The following is a 15,149-nucleotide window of genomic DNA, read 5'->3' as shown; positions in this document are numbered from 1 at the left end:
TTTCTTACATTAACGTGTTGCCGGATACCGGTTTGCGTTTACCGTCTTACCGGAAAGCATGTTTTTCAACGTTTTAGCTCCCCATACATAAATGTTCACGTACGTACACAAGGATATGCCTTTATGTTTTCGCACACCATAAATGGTGATGCTAACTTCATTTAAACTATCTTTTACTCAGGTAGGATTTCACCTCTCCGGCGATACCTCGAGACATTTTTTATCGTGCACAGTATCCTCATAGGCACAAAAAGGTGAAAAAATACAAGGTTACTGCCACGATGGTGTCGACACCTTGTGACGCTTCATGCAACCACAGTCATGAACTCGTTGGCTTACACGTAACGTTATTGAGCTGAAGCCTGAAAATGAATAAAATGGTAATTCATTCCTAATAATGCCGCTGCACGGTTTTTATGCCAGGCGTACAATGCATAACGTTTCTGCGATAACAATTTTGTGATTTCCTGGCTTATTTTGGCCTCGCTAGATGGTACCACCTATCCAGCCGTCAGGGGCTCACACAGTCACGATTCTGATGTTCTAGGCCAATCTAGCTTTGGTAATTCGGCTGAAACAATGTCATCGCTATTGACTCTCACATCTCAGCTTATTTTGACTCGATGGCTGGGATTTCCCAATGTGGATATTATGAGTTCCTAAGAATGAAAGTGGATTTGCAAGATAGGGCTGCAAATCTAAAGCCCACCCGGTGAGTAGCATACGTTATGCAAATGTTTATGTTCCGTAAAGACTGGCTTGGGCCCAAATTTTATTCAGTATCTAGTAGCATGGTAATGTAAAGAAGTATCAGTACTAGCTAAAAGCTCCTAGTGACCGGACGATGTGAGCGGACGATTCATAAGCTGCCATTTTTTGTTTTGGTGCTTTACGTCATCACAACTTGACAGACTGCTGCGTGAAGTCACCTGGCTTAGTGCTGTAGCCTGACGTCAATCGAGAAATTTGACTTTAATCTCAAAATAAAATATAAGCATTTGCTGAGCGTCACGCTTGCTCAGAGCCATCTTTGTATATAGATTCGTATGGCAGAAGAAACTCGCCTCTCAAAAAAGGTGTCAGTTCCCCTTTAAAGCAGGTGTTGGCTTGGCTACTAATGGCTGTAATATCGTCTAGGTGGCGCTAGTTGTACACCATTTTTCTCAATGAAAAATGGGGCATTTTTCATAATCCTTGAATTTAAGCCGGCCCTCAAGTTTGATTCAATGAAATTTGAAAGAAAAACTTATCAGCCTAGATTAGAATAAATACGGTACTTTCTTTTTTTTAACCGTAGTATTCATGAACCGACCTTAACTTATCATGGTAAGGCTACTTACGGAAGGATGAGAAAATTATAGGTATAAGAAAATTACAAGGTGAGTTTCAGAAACCTCCCTTATCCTGTCATAAGGGCACCTTATGAAAGGCGTCCTTAACTCACCAAGGCTGTGGGTTCAAAGGTAGGTAAATATTTGTTTTAAAATCATTACCTCGAGCAGCAATAAATTATGTTTACTGCAAGAAACCAACATCAGTATACACAGTAACCAAATGCAAACAGCAGAAATGTTTGTTAAAGCGGCGGAAGTTCTCTGTGAAATACACGTTTTTCGTCTGGCCACTTTTCTGCAACTCTAGTCGACGCAGTGAGGTGGTCAGGTCACTTTTGTTATTTCGGCGTCATCTATGTTTGTGTCGTGTTTATTGCCTGTGTCGTGTTTATTGCTGTTATGCTCTCTTCAACGTTTGCTGTTTTCTTTCACTTTTTTTTTTAATTTCACTGGATTTATTTTGATAGCTTGAGCGGTACAATGGCACTTTTTAAGAAGTTTCATTTGTAGTAGAACAATGAACTGAAGTGAACTTCACCGACGAAGTGAATACGTCCTGACGGATTTCGTCAACAAGTACCTGTTAACAAAATGGACGTCGTGCGCCTTCAGAGAAAACGAAAAACGTGGACGCAGCTCGGGATGGAATTCAACAGTTCAACAGTTGACCCAATGTCAACTAGAAAAGTGTTTGTGCCATTTCGCGAAGTTTCACTGGCATGGAAAAAGTGTTTTTGCAACCATAGCTGATATCCACTGGAGTGCGTACTCTTGACACGGTTGGCTACGAGACATGAACAAGGCTCCCATGTTGAAATGTGCCAACTCCATAAAAGCGCAATGCGATGAGCAGTTGTATGAAACGGGGCACAACAAATGAACGACCATAGATATTTTTCTACAGAAACAGCACAGCGAGCATATTCCTTGCAGCACTTTTTGTGTAGCGGGGATGGCGCGAAAATTCCTGCTAGTCGTAGGTCTCAACCAGGTTCCATCGAGCATGAACTCTTTCGCTACCACAGGAAAAGGGGTAATTTTAAGAGGTGTAAAAAACAATCTTTTATGGCTAGATAGTATTGCCTTAGTTACATTATTTCGTACCAAACTCCAGCTAAAGGAATGGTCCGTCCAATAACATAAATGTACCATAAATATTTATTGTATACATTAGGTAAAAATGTCTCAAATGAAACATTTTTGCCGTGATTATAGTTAACACGTTAAAAAGGAGAAGAACTTGAAAAATAACGAGGTTAAAGATATACAATTTGTAGCTTCTTATATTGCAAAAAGATTGTAAAAGGTTCAAAAACTATTGCCATAAACTGTTCTTTCTACAGAAAAGGGGGTTAGTGGGTATGCTGCCGTAGATGGGTTACCCTGTGCAGCTTGCCATCGCAGATGGGGTTGGCCTGCGCTGAGTCCAGGACCCTTAAAAGGCAAGGAACGAATGAAAATGGCTTCTGAGTATAATATTCAAAGAAATCAGGCCTGAAAATAACTCTGAGATAATCCAGTGGAGATGAAGGTGAGGTAACTCAACGATTTCCATGTAAATGAGGATTCTAATGCACTTTCTCACTTCATCGGGAGTGAAGTTTCTCCACGAACCAACCCTTCTCGCATATGTCTGCCTCTCTAAAACATGTATTCACGCATATCTGTGGGTCTAGTCCCAGATCATGCTGGTCAGCTGTGTAGTGAAAAAGAGCTGGATGAAATCGACGGCCCGGAAGAAACGCCGTGAGTTACTATTAAGTGCGCCTCTGACTTCGACTGCCAGGTTTCGTCTCGAAAGACACTACACACGCTTGACAGATGCCGGCCGGGAATCATGTCCGTAGAACATTGAGACCCTCGAAAGGAGTAAAATTTCTATGAGTACACACTCCGGCACCCGTAACTACTAGTTAGACAATAAAATGGGCACATACACTTACAGCCAGCACGCAGTCACTAAATTTTGCGGCTTGACTTGACGCATCCTCGTCATCTTGGCAGAAATTCGATGCGCCAGCATCATCTCCAGACTCACTGCTGCTGATTCCATTTAAAATCTGCTGTTGATGCGCTCAATTCACGAGAAACGCGTCGTCTTCTAGAACCATCCGCATGAAAAAACGACGTCGGGATTGGCGCGCACACGCAGGTACCTGAAGCTTATTGAGGCGAGAGAAAAACTTCTCTAAAGCAAAAAACAACAAAAACATGACGGATCTCGTTGTACACTGCCCACTTTCTTACATAGATGGCATTAGGTGCCTGCAAACTCCGTGAGCGTGCAAGAATTAAAACTTGAAAATGCATCATTAAAATTGAACGATTTGAATAGGCGTGGTAGCAAAAGAGTTAAGGACTCGCCGTGGCGGTGACATTTGTGTGCACATTGTGCCGTTCAGTATTTTTTCTTTGCGGGCCACATAATAACAGAATACGTAAAGTGTTCCCCCACCATGTTGTTAAGGAAGCCTTAAGGTAGGTCATTGGCTACCTTAACCGTGCCTTACTTAAGTACGAGGAAAGTTCCGCAATACCTACTAGGTAGATTCGTGAAACGGGTCAAGGGCAGACTTATGGCTAAGGTTCACTTAAGTCATAAGGATGAGCTTAAGTTAGGTTTATGAGAACAGGAATAAGGCATCTGATGCAGTCACCTTGTCTTGTAACGTATAACTGCAAAACAAGAACTCTATATTTCAGGATTGGTGTCCAGATTATGAAGATCGATATCGATATATTTCTGTAGTCCTGACCCATATATGAGAACTCACTCAATATATGATGTACGGGAAAGCCTAGTCTATGAAATTGGGATGTTAGCTAACATTTTGTTCGTCCCCCTTCCCCTCCCCGGCTCTTGCGGGACTTAATTTCGTGACTGTGGCCCAGTAGCTGATGTGAATTTGACACACCTGATCTGAGGCCGCTTATTGCATTACCGTCCCTGTCACCAACATTGTCTTGCTCTGATGTGCAGATCTGGATGTGTGGAGGGCGGTTGGAGATCCTGCCCTGCTCACGGGTAGGGCATGTGTTTCGCCGCAGACGCCCCTACGGATCCCCTAGTGGCGAGGACACACTGACAAAGAACTCGCTTCGCGTGGCGCACGTCTGGATGGACGAGTACAAGGTATGCCTCACATGTAATCTACTGCTTGCTTCTCACCCGTCACTCAGTTGCAGTACATTAGAATGTTGGTAAACTGGGCATTGTTTATTCAACAGTATGACCACTCATCCGATTATTCCAAGTCTTCTCCTGCTAGTCACCTGAAGCTCGTAAAACAAAGTTGGGTAGGTTATTGTCATGATGTTAGCAAGTCACGGTCTCATGAAGGTTTGCATAGAAAGCGATGATGTAACCATCATCGACAAAGAAGAGACCATTTGTGCACACAAACACTCCGTATAGCACAGGGGACTCTCAATAAACGCAACCTCACAAAGGGACCAGCTCTCTATAACAGGGGTTCTGATTACTGACCAGGCATGCAGAATGCAAGAAAAACAACCTATCTTGTCAGAAGCAGTTGTTCCGTTTACTGACCAATCTTGTCAGAAGCGGTTGTTCTGTTAAAGTAGCAGTTCCGTTCATCAGACTTCAGGCTTACAGAAATTCTGCTGTGCAGTGAAACCCTCGGGATACAATTCTCGTGGGGTAACGAAAAATATTTGTATCATCCAAAATTCGTATCTCCAGAGAACATGGCAAATGCCTCTAGACACTCGCACATTCATGCACACTTTCATTCAAGAAATGCCCAGCATACGAAGTCATTCTTGAGGGGAAGCATGTGGGAATGTGTGAGTGTTTTGAAGAATTACGAAGTTACACTGAGATACAATATTGTCATGGCGTCATGCCGGCAAAGGGAGCAGACTGGATGTTCAAATGAAACTGTTCATCAGGCCGAACTTGTGGCTGGTAAACAGAAAGTCAGATTACAGCAACACACTGGCACTGATAACAGCGAACAGAACGTTGGCCGTCGATCAACTGACAAGCAATGACGTGCGTCGGCATTTATACATGTGCCATCGAATATTTGAGCGCTATTGCTAACAGCAAGGTAAGTTCCAAAAGAATCTGTAATGTTCCCGTTGTGGGCGTAATCGCATGTGAAATTACTACGGTATCTCGATGGTTCTTTAGACAATGGGTGTGGTTGTGCAAGGCAGCACATACACGTGTAATGTGGCGATAAGGAAACTTGAGAAAGAAGCGTGGCGTTGCCCCCCTCTGAAAAAAGCATCGTCTCGATGCTTTAACAGAAGATACAAATGCAATAATAATGCGAGAAAGTATGAGCGAGAAACTACAATACAGCAGCAACAACACCAACAAAATACACTCTATACATGAAACGGCTTGAGACGCATGGCACGGACGACTTTAGGTCACGATTGGCACCATTGAGAGTTCTTGATGCTGTCGGGAACAACCTCGTAGTTGAGTGGGCTGAGATGTCAAACTACCTGTATGGTTCGAAGTACCGTCGCAGAAGCTTTTCACTCACTCCACATCGGCACATCGGCGTCCATACCCAAGCACGTTTACCGGGCTGGTATTCCACGAAACTTCGTCGTAGATTGTAATGGCGGTTGTTGATCGTTTATTAGTTCCTGATGCAGAAGCGGGCAAGCTGTCGGGCTTCTTCGGTGCGCTGAAAGTACTCACTCACATCGAGGTTTTCTTCGTCAATGACGTTGGGTAACATGGCGTAGAGTGTCGTTGCTGCAGTCCTTCTGTAGACCAACCTGTACGACGTCATCTGTGTCGTTTCTTATACGGAGGCGTTGTATGCAAGTGTTACGTAAGGAAGAGTTGGGCTTCAGGTCTTGCGTACGACGTCAATGTGCATGGCCAGCTTATCGGCGATGGTCTTATTAAAAGGGGATGCGCCCTTTGAAAACCGAACAATCGTGAAAAAGTCAATTTTTCGAAAACCACATATTTGAGTTGTATGTCTTATAAACTATCTGTTCTGTAAATATCAATAATTAGTTCGTTGCAAAAATACGTCAAATAAATTATATAACATGCCACGGCAGCCGGCACGTGGCCAGCGAACGTTGAAAATACCCCAACTTCGCACATTTGCAATTTCCCAACCACGCGGCCCAGCGCTGCCATCTTGGTCTTGTTTTGCTCATGAATTCTCGCTCTTTTTTTTTTTTTTTTGCCACCCACGACAACAGCGGCGGCGTGGCCGAGCCAGGAATCACTCATGATTGGGGGGCTCTTGAAGTTTTAAAGTCTCCCGCGGCTCGGATGTGAAACCGCAATTTGAGGAAGCACACACCTTTCGAGGAGGGAGTGGGCAATCATTCAGCTCCTATTGGCTGCTGCGTGCGATTATGCATCTGTTCCCCAGACTCACCATCTGCTCCAGCGCTGGCCTTTCAAGCGCCGGTGTTCTCTCGCCATGATTTTTCTGTCCTGTTTGCCAGTATTCCGATCGGTTCTCGCATGTACTCTTCAATTTTTCACCGTCTCTATAAGATGATCTTTCGCCATGTTCATGGGACGCTGATTGTTGTTCTGTCACTAGCGATGGGCAGGGCAAAGTTTGGGACTTGGCGCGTGTTCTATTCAAGAAAGCGTCCGATGAACCTTGTACGCATGGTGAGGCTCATTCAGGCGCCAACGCATGGGCGTCAGTCGCATCGATACTGAGCAGCTTCTCCTTCGTCTCTTCAAGACGACTGCATTGATGCTTCTCGCGACATCAAGAATCGGCGCGACGCTCCGTCGTTACAAGTGAGGCTAATGTTGGTGTTTCGTGCTCAAGTGCGCCTTGTGCGTTGCGCTCGGTAACTGAGTGATTACGGCCTTGAACAGTGCGACTGCGTCTTCGGCTGTGCATTTGCCAACCTTTGCAGAACCTTTCCGTGTAAAAAAGGCTCAATAACAGCTGCAACACAAGCAGGAAAAGCAGAAAGGATAAAAGCCCTAAAAAAAGATTTCTAGCTACTTTGAAGGGTCATTTTAAACCAAAATATGTGTTTGAAACTTTCCGTTTTCTCAATATGACTTTTTTTGGCTAGTGAGGCTGCTTAGTCTGGTGATATCTCTGCAACTGATCCTCTGAATTCTCTCAGATTTGTTTTATGATTTACCTTAATAAATAGTCCACCCACTAACAGAGCTGCTTTTTGAATTTGTTGTGTCTGTAATTTGTGATAATTAAAGTTTCATAGATAGCAGCTCGATGGCAAACACTAAATCCAGTGCTCTGCTAACAAATTTCAGCAAGGAATTTGAAAAAAAAAAAGGCTGTGTCCTAGTGTAAAGGACCCATCCAGGAATCATCCAATGAATTTCATGGTGCTAGCACAATTATTAAATCAGGGTTCGTACAGGTCTTGAAATCCTTGAAAACTCTTGAATTTGAAAAATGCATTATCAAGGCCCTTGAAAGTCCTGGAATTTTCGGCATCTTTGAATTTTTTGAGCAATGCACTCTCATATCGGCATCGCGACCTCCTAAATGTGGAACATCGGTGTGTCAGCCTGTCAAACTCCCCATTTCTGAAGCAGTAATGCAACGTGGGTGCACATGATCCCATTTTGCAAAAGTGCATGTGAAAAAAGTATGTGGCGAGGATGAAGCAGTGAATGTGACAGCAAGAAATTAGTATGTCACTTGAAGAAGGGCAAGCAATCCCATACAAGCAACGTGCTTTTCAAGCACAAAGGACGCATGAAAAGAAAGCGCATAGGACGAGTGCTGATGAACGACTGTCACAGCTCGACACTGGAAGCGTGCTGCTTGAACAAACCAAGAAGGGTGCTAGAAAAGATGATGATGATGAGTGGTTTTTAATGGCGCAAGGGCCAATTGATGGCCGAAGAGCGCCATTTTGATTGACTGGAAGGGTGCTAGAAAAGAACACACATGTATCCACAGGGTGAGTGTAAGTTAACCACTGTCACAGTTGTTACTTCTTGGTTGTTCAGCAATGTGCTGCGAGTGTCAAATGTGCACAAGCTGACACTCTTGATGGGGGGTGCCATCGAATTTGAATGCTATAGCAACCACCGTGTGGGTTTAAGAATATATTTTAAGTCACTTCTAAAGTGTACCTAAATGCTCATTCTCCTAATCAAAGGCCATTGCGAGCACGTCCAACACTGACGTAGCTCTATAGGAAGGGCAACGAAAGTTCTATTGATGTCACACCAGATCTGTAGTCAGGTGAGTGACTTCCGAACTTCTGTCCCGTACATTCTGGCAAAGCATCGCGGCTGCTGCAGATGGTGGCGAGTTTGTTTTGTAGATGCTTGTGTAGCGCATGCGTGCGAAAGCTGACAATACTCAGTATAACGGGTGCAAAGCTTTGTGATTGTGTGACTAAGTCAGCTACACTGCTACGTACCTGCCCAACTTGGTTCCCACAAACAGGAACTGAGAATTGTTCGTATCAAAAAGGCGACAAATTATATAGCTAGACTAAATGAATCTTGGTGCTTGTACCGTACTTATTGGAGCTATAATTCAAGCTTGCAGCAAAGAGCACGCAAGCCACAAATATTGTGCCATGACCCCTTTAAGACCTGACTACACATGCGCGTTGAAGCCCATCAGCGCGTAACTTTTCGACATGGCATTGTGCCCTCTCCCTATGAAGAGTGTGGGAGAGGGTGTGAGAAGTTATTAAGACTATGCTCTTTTTTTTAAGATAGCGATATTCATGCATTTATTGTAAGTGCAATAATAATGGTCATTTTATAAAATTTTAGAGTGAAAAATTTCAACTTAGCATGCCGCTTTGAATCCTTGAAAAACTTGCAACAGGTCCTGGAAAGTCCTTGAATATCCTTGAATTTTCGCTTTGGAAACCTGTACGAACCCTGTTGAATTCACCAGAGTGTGACTAAGAAATGTATGTGGACTATCCTGGTAAATGGCTGTAACTTTGAAACCGATGGACCTAAATGCAGGAAGTTTTGTGGTCATTCAAATGCCTTTATTATTAGCCTACCCTGAAAATTTAATAAGGATATCTCAATAAACAAAAATGTTGCCCTTCTATGATAGCCTCCCACCTTAATTAATGGTGTCCATTTACATAAGTACAATAAAACTAGCCATATTTGAAGATTTTAGTGAAAAAAAATTCTAAGTTTGCATGCTGCTTTGACACTTTGAAAAATCTGCGACAGGTCCTGGAAAAACTTTGAATATCCTTGAATTTTTGCTTTGGAAATCTGTACGAACCCTGGTACGGGTTCTGGCATAGCAGTCTGGCACTTCCCTCTTTTATGATGCGATGTTTTTTGACGGGGGTCTGCCGAATTTTCGACGACGACGAAAAACAGTCCTTGTATTGCAGGAGCTGGGCTTTGAGCTTGTAGGGACATGTATCTCGAAGGAGTACGGCCACTAGTGTGGGTTCGGTCTTAGCGAGCTACAGGGCACGCGTTAACCATCGCCATGGCGAGAACACAGTACTGCTCAATGTCCCAACACTTTATTGTCTGTGGCAACACCAAAACGCAGTACAGCCCGTTGCAAAGGCACGGCGGGAAAGCAAATGGGCTTATCCACGCCAGGAGCATGTCTCCGTAGTAAAAGTGTTTCACGGAGACACCGGGACCAAGGCCCGGTTGCTCAAGCGAGGGCGAAGGCACTCGCGTTGGCTTCGGAGAGATACGGGTCGGTGTTGCCTGGCCATGCACTAGGAACCCGCACCACTCTTCGGCCAAGCGTTCGGAAGAGGGGGGGGGGTCGACATAAGGTAAGCGTTCGCCGCGGGCGCGAGGCGCTGTTATGGAAGTCCGAACGAGCCCCAAAGGGAGCTGACAGACGGAAAAGAAGAGCGTGCTTACCCCCATGTCATCCCAGGAGAGGTTCCTACCGCTCCCGACGATGGGCGCGCGCGAAACCTCCCGGGAGACTGCTTGCGGTGCCACAGTCGACATCCGCTATCGAGTGAGAGGAGTTAAATGTCACTCCTTGCTCTCCCAGGCGGCTGACCATGGAGGAGGGGAGCCATGTCGATACATGAGAATGGAGAAAAGGCGGCAAAGCCCGCGCAAAGGCAGCGGGCTAGCCTCAATTCCCACATATCCCTCTCCTAAATTTGCCCTTTACCGGTCTGCAAAGGCAGCCAGACGTCACCCATGCAATTAAAATGACATTCAACAGCTAACCTCAGTCCAGCCCTTTAACTGCTGCTAAAAAATGATGAAAGGACAAAAGATAATAATGAAATAAGCACATGACACTATAAAAATAATTGCAAAAGGGAGCACAGGAATGTAGGAGTAGTGTTCATGGTGCTGAAGCGGGATAGCGTCCATCGTACGGAGGGGCGAAAGAGCATGACAATGTCTGCTGGGTGCGATGCCCGAGTGCGTGGTCAAAGGCACGGAAGGGGCTCTCTGATGGCTTGTTGCTGCTCTTGATTAGCCGCGAGTCTGACGAACGCCGCCTCGGTAGTGGTTCGGAGGCCCCGCATTTCTGGCTAGATGACAGAGCTGGAACACTGCGGGAAGCCGGGCTTCGCCGGGGATTTGGGAGGCCGACTCACAATTGGCTGCGAGGCGCCCTGGCGTTGGCCGGCAGCATATAGCTGCTGTCAGCTGGCCTCGCGCTGGAGCCACCGTGGGAAAGGCAGCAGGGCGTTTCCGCGACGACTGAGAGCAAAGCACGACCGGACTGACTGATGGCACTGGGTCAGGGCCTCAAGCACCTCTAGTGTTCACGTTAATGGAGTGAAACTACGACGTGCACTCTTCACGGGCACGCACTGAAGCGTCACGCATGTAACACACGCACAGAAGCACGCGGGCACACACACACCGCCGACGGGTACGCGAGAAAAAGCGCAAAGCGTCCTTCGTCCTTCTCTTCACGTATACGCACGATACTCAAGGTCAACACTCCCTTCGCGGTGGACAAAATAAACACGAAAAAAAGTAAAACAGAGCAAAGTGACACTCAATCTCGGGCCAAAAGAAAATAAAAACATAAACTACAAATAACACCTAATATTACACAAAAGACATAAGAACATAAAATACACATGAACACTTAAAAATAAACACTGGTAGCAAGCTGGGCGGGGTCAACTTCTTTACGAGAAAAGGCTGTAAAGAAGCTAACCTATACTGAGGCTAGACAGTAAACTGAGGGCCTTAGATTGCGGAGAAGTCCACCGTCCAGCGCGAAATCACAAAGGTGACCGCTTCCTCAGATTATACCGGTGCGGGGTCCAAATGCGTTCTGCCGCCCGGGTGTGCCCGTTGCTTGCGCGAAGTGCCGCAGGGCGCTGGTGCGAGCTCGTCAGACCGTGGCAAAGGGCTTCAGGTCTGCGATGTGGGCACGGCTGAGTTTTCCCAAAAGGGGATCTTTCAGCTAGTATGCGCCATGGATGCTCACTGACAATTGGTTCATAAGACCGGGTGGCTTGCCAAACCATGGTTCAATCGTTTGTCAGACGTGGCAGGCACGGAATAGCGATAAAAGTCACGCTTCGGGCCGGGCCAGGTCACAACATTGCTCAGTTTGCAAAAATGTTCGAGCCACTCAGGGGACCACCACGAGTACGTCGTGAGAGGATCGCAACAGTGCGGCTCTCAGACTTTTTTGGGCATAGCCACTTTAAATGAATCGATGGACTCGTCGTCAGTGGCTATATAGTTCACCAGGAGCCAGTCATGGTCCAGCAAAATTAATCCGCTGGGGCCTCAGCGACACACACTGTTTCAGCCCCCTATTCGCGCCCGCTGCAGAACAAGCAGCGTAACGGCGCATCGGCGCCCGCAGCAGAGCAAGCAGCGTATACAGCGCTCCGTCCCTCTGAGACTTGAAACGGATCACTTTGCTGAGCCTTCAGTAACTCTTCGCTGTCGAAAGCGATTCCCATTCTCCTAAAGGGAAGAGTCTGGTATCGCGCCCACTCAGGACTGCAGCAACCGCCGCGTGCACGGCGTCACGGGTTCGCTCTCGGCACAGTGGCCTTCGGAAGTTTCCCCCGCTCGGCCGCTACGCAGTGCACCGCTTACCTGGATAGCAGTCAAGGTCGTCCTCATGGGGATTCCCCCTTTTCGCCGCTGTTTCGCCCCCGACACATGCATCTGCTAAGGCACCGCGAGCGGCTGTCGCACCGAAATCCAGGTTCTCTGCAGACAATAGGGGGCACGAGATAGCGGGTCAGCTACCACGTTGGTTGTGTATTCACTACAAAAGGGGGTAACGACGCGGGCGGGTGCCGAAGGGTGCCCGTCGATAGAGGTGATGGCCTCTTTGTGTAACGCGGCATGCCACGAAGCAGACATGTTGCGACGAGCCCGAATCGCGCAGGCGAACTGACTCGCTAAGAGCAATCAAAAGCTTAAAGCTTTTGATACTGCATTGGGCGCCAGTGTAGTGACACGTATCCCGAAGGAGTACGGCCACTAGTGTGGGTTCGGTCTTAACGAGCCGCAGGGCATGCGTTAACCGTCGCCATGGCGAGAACACAGTACTGCTCAAGGTCGCAACACATTATTGTCTGTGGCAACACCAAAACGCAGTACAGCCCATTGCAAAGGCGTGGCGGGAAAGCGATTAGGCTTATCCACGCCACGGGCGAAAGTACTACACAGGGTGCCACGAGCACATTTCTGTGGTAAAGGTAATTCACAAAGACACCGGGACCAAGGCCCGGTCGCTCGAGTGGGGCAAAGGCACTCGTGTTGGCTTCGGAGAGATACGGGTCGGCGTAGCCTGGCCACGCACTAGGAACCCACACCACTCTTCGGCCTAGCGTTCGGAAGGGGGAGGGGGGATGACATAAGGTAAGCGTTCGCCGCGAGTGCAAGGTGCTGTTGGCGAAGTCCGAACGAGCCACAAAGGGAGCTGACGGACGGAAAAAAAAAGCGTGCTTACCCCATGTCATCTCCAGAGAGGTCTCTCTCGCTCCCGACGATGCGCGCGAAACCTCCCCGGAGATTCTGCGTGCGGCGCCACAGTGGACATTCACTACCGAGTGAGAGGAGTTGAATGTCACTCCCCGCTCTCCCAGCGCGGCTGACCATGGAAGAGGGGAGTCATGTCGGAACACGAGAATGGAAAAAAGGCGGCAAAGCCCGCGCAAAGGCAACCGGCTAGCCTCAATTTCCACAAGCTGTGCTTGCTTATGCTTCAGAAGACTCGGATTGATGCTGAAAGCTGGATGAGGAGCTTGGTTCCTCAAAGTAGCTTCTGCAAAATCTGTGACTTTCATAATTTCATTGATATATGTGACCGTCGTATCTTTGTTGAGGTGCCTGTATTCTTGGCTGAAGTTTGTCACCGTTACCTTCGCTTTCCCATTTATCAGCTCGACGATGCCTCTTGCAACGCAAGTCTGGAGGCTAAGGGACACGTGCTTGTTTCCTTTGATGACTACTTCAAAGTCTGTGGGTTTTTCAATGGCGACGGAAACAATGACGGTCGAGCAAGGTGGAATGGTGAATCGTCTTCCAGCACATTCAGTGCGTGATTTTTTGGCATTGTTGGGGTTAGCAGCGTGTTTCCTGAGGTTAGTGTTATTGACTCAGACCTCAGGTGGATGACAGCGCCGTGTTGACTTAGCACGTCCGTGCCAAGTGTCACATTCTTGGAGCAATGTTGTAAGATTACAAAGCTTGCAGGATGATCTGTTTATTGATCGTGACTCCTGCTGTGCAGATTCCGGTGAGCGTTATTAATGACCTCCAGTGGTCTGAATTTCGGGGCCTTGCCATGAAGTCTTCACTTTCTTCTACTTTGTCGCAAAAGGCCCACTTACGACTGAATAGTCGGCTCCGGTGTTGACAGCAGCAGTGCTGTGGTGGCCATTTAATATTACGCCGAGGTCTCTGATTCGTCATCATGCGTGTGGTTGGGTAGTGGCGTCGGATCATGGCTACATCGGTTCATTCCGCTTCTTGCTCATTGTGTTGTGAGTTCTTTTGTGGGTTGTAGAGATTGGACGTCAAGGCCTGTTTTGTCTCGGGGCAGGGGCTTTGGATTTTGCTGCGGCGGCGGCAGCAAATCTCTGGTAGTTTGTCATACAGCAACTGCACCTCCATTGATTGCTGCCCTTAGTTTTCTGAGTAAGGGCTTGGAGATCAGCTCCGAGCAGGGCTGGCATACTGCCTGCGATGCGGTGATGTGTAGCGGCCTGGCGACAGCAAGTGGTAAGGTCGTTGGTGTGTCGATTATGCTCCTGCAAGGTAGTCAGCAATGTCGTGTGGGCATTCACCTCGCTGTCGGCATGGTGCGTTGACGTCAAAACTCTGTTGACTCATCTGTCAGTACAGGCAGCGGCGATGGGTGTGGCCCGCTTCTCCGCAGTGGTAGCAGAGAGGTCAGTGATCAGAAGCACACCACACGTCTGTTTTTCTCGGAGCGTTGCACTTGCTGGTCGATGGACGGTGTGCCGTTGGTGGTGGTGGTGTCTGGCTGCTGAACTGGGATGGTGCGGCCTCTTGGCCTGGGCATGGAGGGGGAGCATAGCGTCTGGCTGCATTAGCATAGCTCATGACTTGCAGCTGTGTCTGTGTTGGTTCTTTGGAAAGTCCTAGTGATTGCCAAACTTTCTCATGGGCAATGTCGGCAATTGAATCCACTTGAGGCTGCGGCGAAGGTAACAGCTTGCGCAGCTCCTTTCGTGTGGTCGCTTTAATGGGCTCACGCAGGTCGTCTATGCTGAGGGCATGAGCTTCAACGTAAGTGGCTGTTGAAGAGCGATGGCCATACTGCCTTGTGTGCATCTCAAGGGCTTTCTTGATTGTCGGGGCCTCGGTGAGGAATTCGTCAACAGTCTTGGGCAGGTTGTGAACAAGTCCCGCAAACA

At 47.4% G+C, this 15,149-nt stretch overlaps 1 protein-coding gene across 4 annotated transcripts in view; it reads left to right on the top strand.

Moving 5' to 3' along the window:
• LOC119178785 (polypeptide N-acetylgalactosaminyltransferase 11) overlaps window positions 1–15,149 on the top strand; it is a 225,943-nt gene that overhangs the window by 108,344 nt on the left and 102,450 nt on the right. For all 4 annotated transcript variants that reach the window (XM_037430033.2, XM_037430032.2, XM_037430031.2 and 1 more), the window contains exon 10: window positions 4,315–4,467. In XM_037430033.2, the coding sequence (XP_037285930.2) occupies window positions 4,315–4,467 (153 nt within the window). The remainder of the gene's footprint in view (window positions 1–4,314; window positions 4,468–15,149) is intronic.

This window comes from Rhipicephalus microplus, chromosome 1 (assembly GCF_043290135.1).
Source record: "Rhipicephalus microplus isolate Deutch F79 chromosome 1, USDA_Rmic, whole genome shotgun sequence".
NCBI classification, from domain to species: domain Eukaryota; kingdom Metazoa; phylum Arthropoda; class Arachnida; order Ixodida; family Ixodidae; genus Rhipicephalus; species Rhipicephalus microplus.
This window is presented reverse-complemented; position numbering and strand designations above follow the sequence as displayed.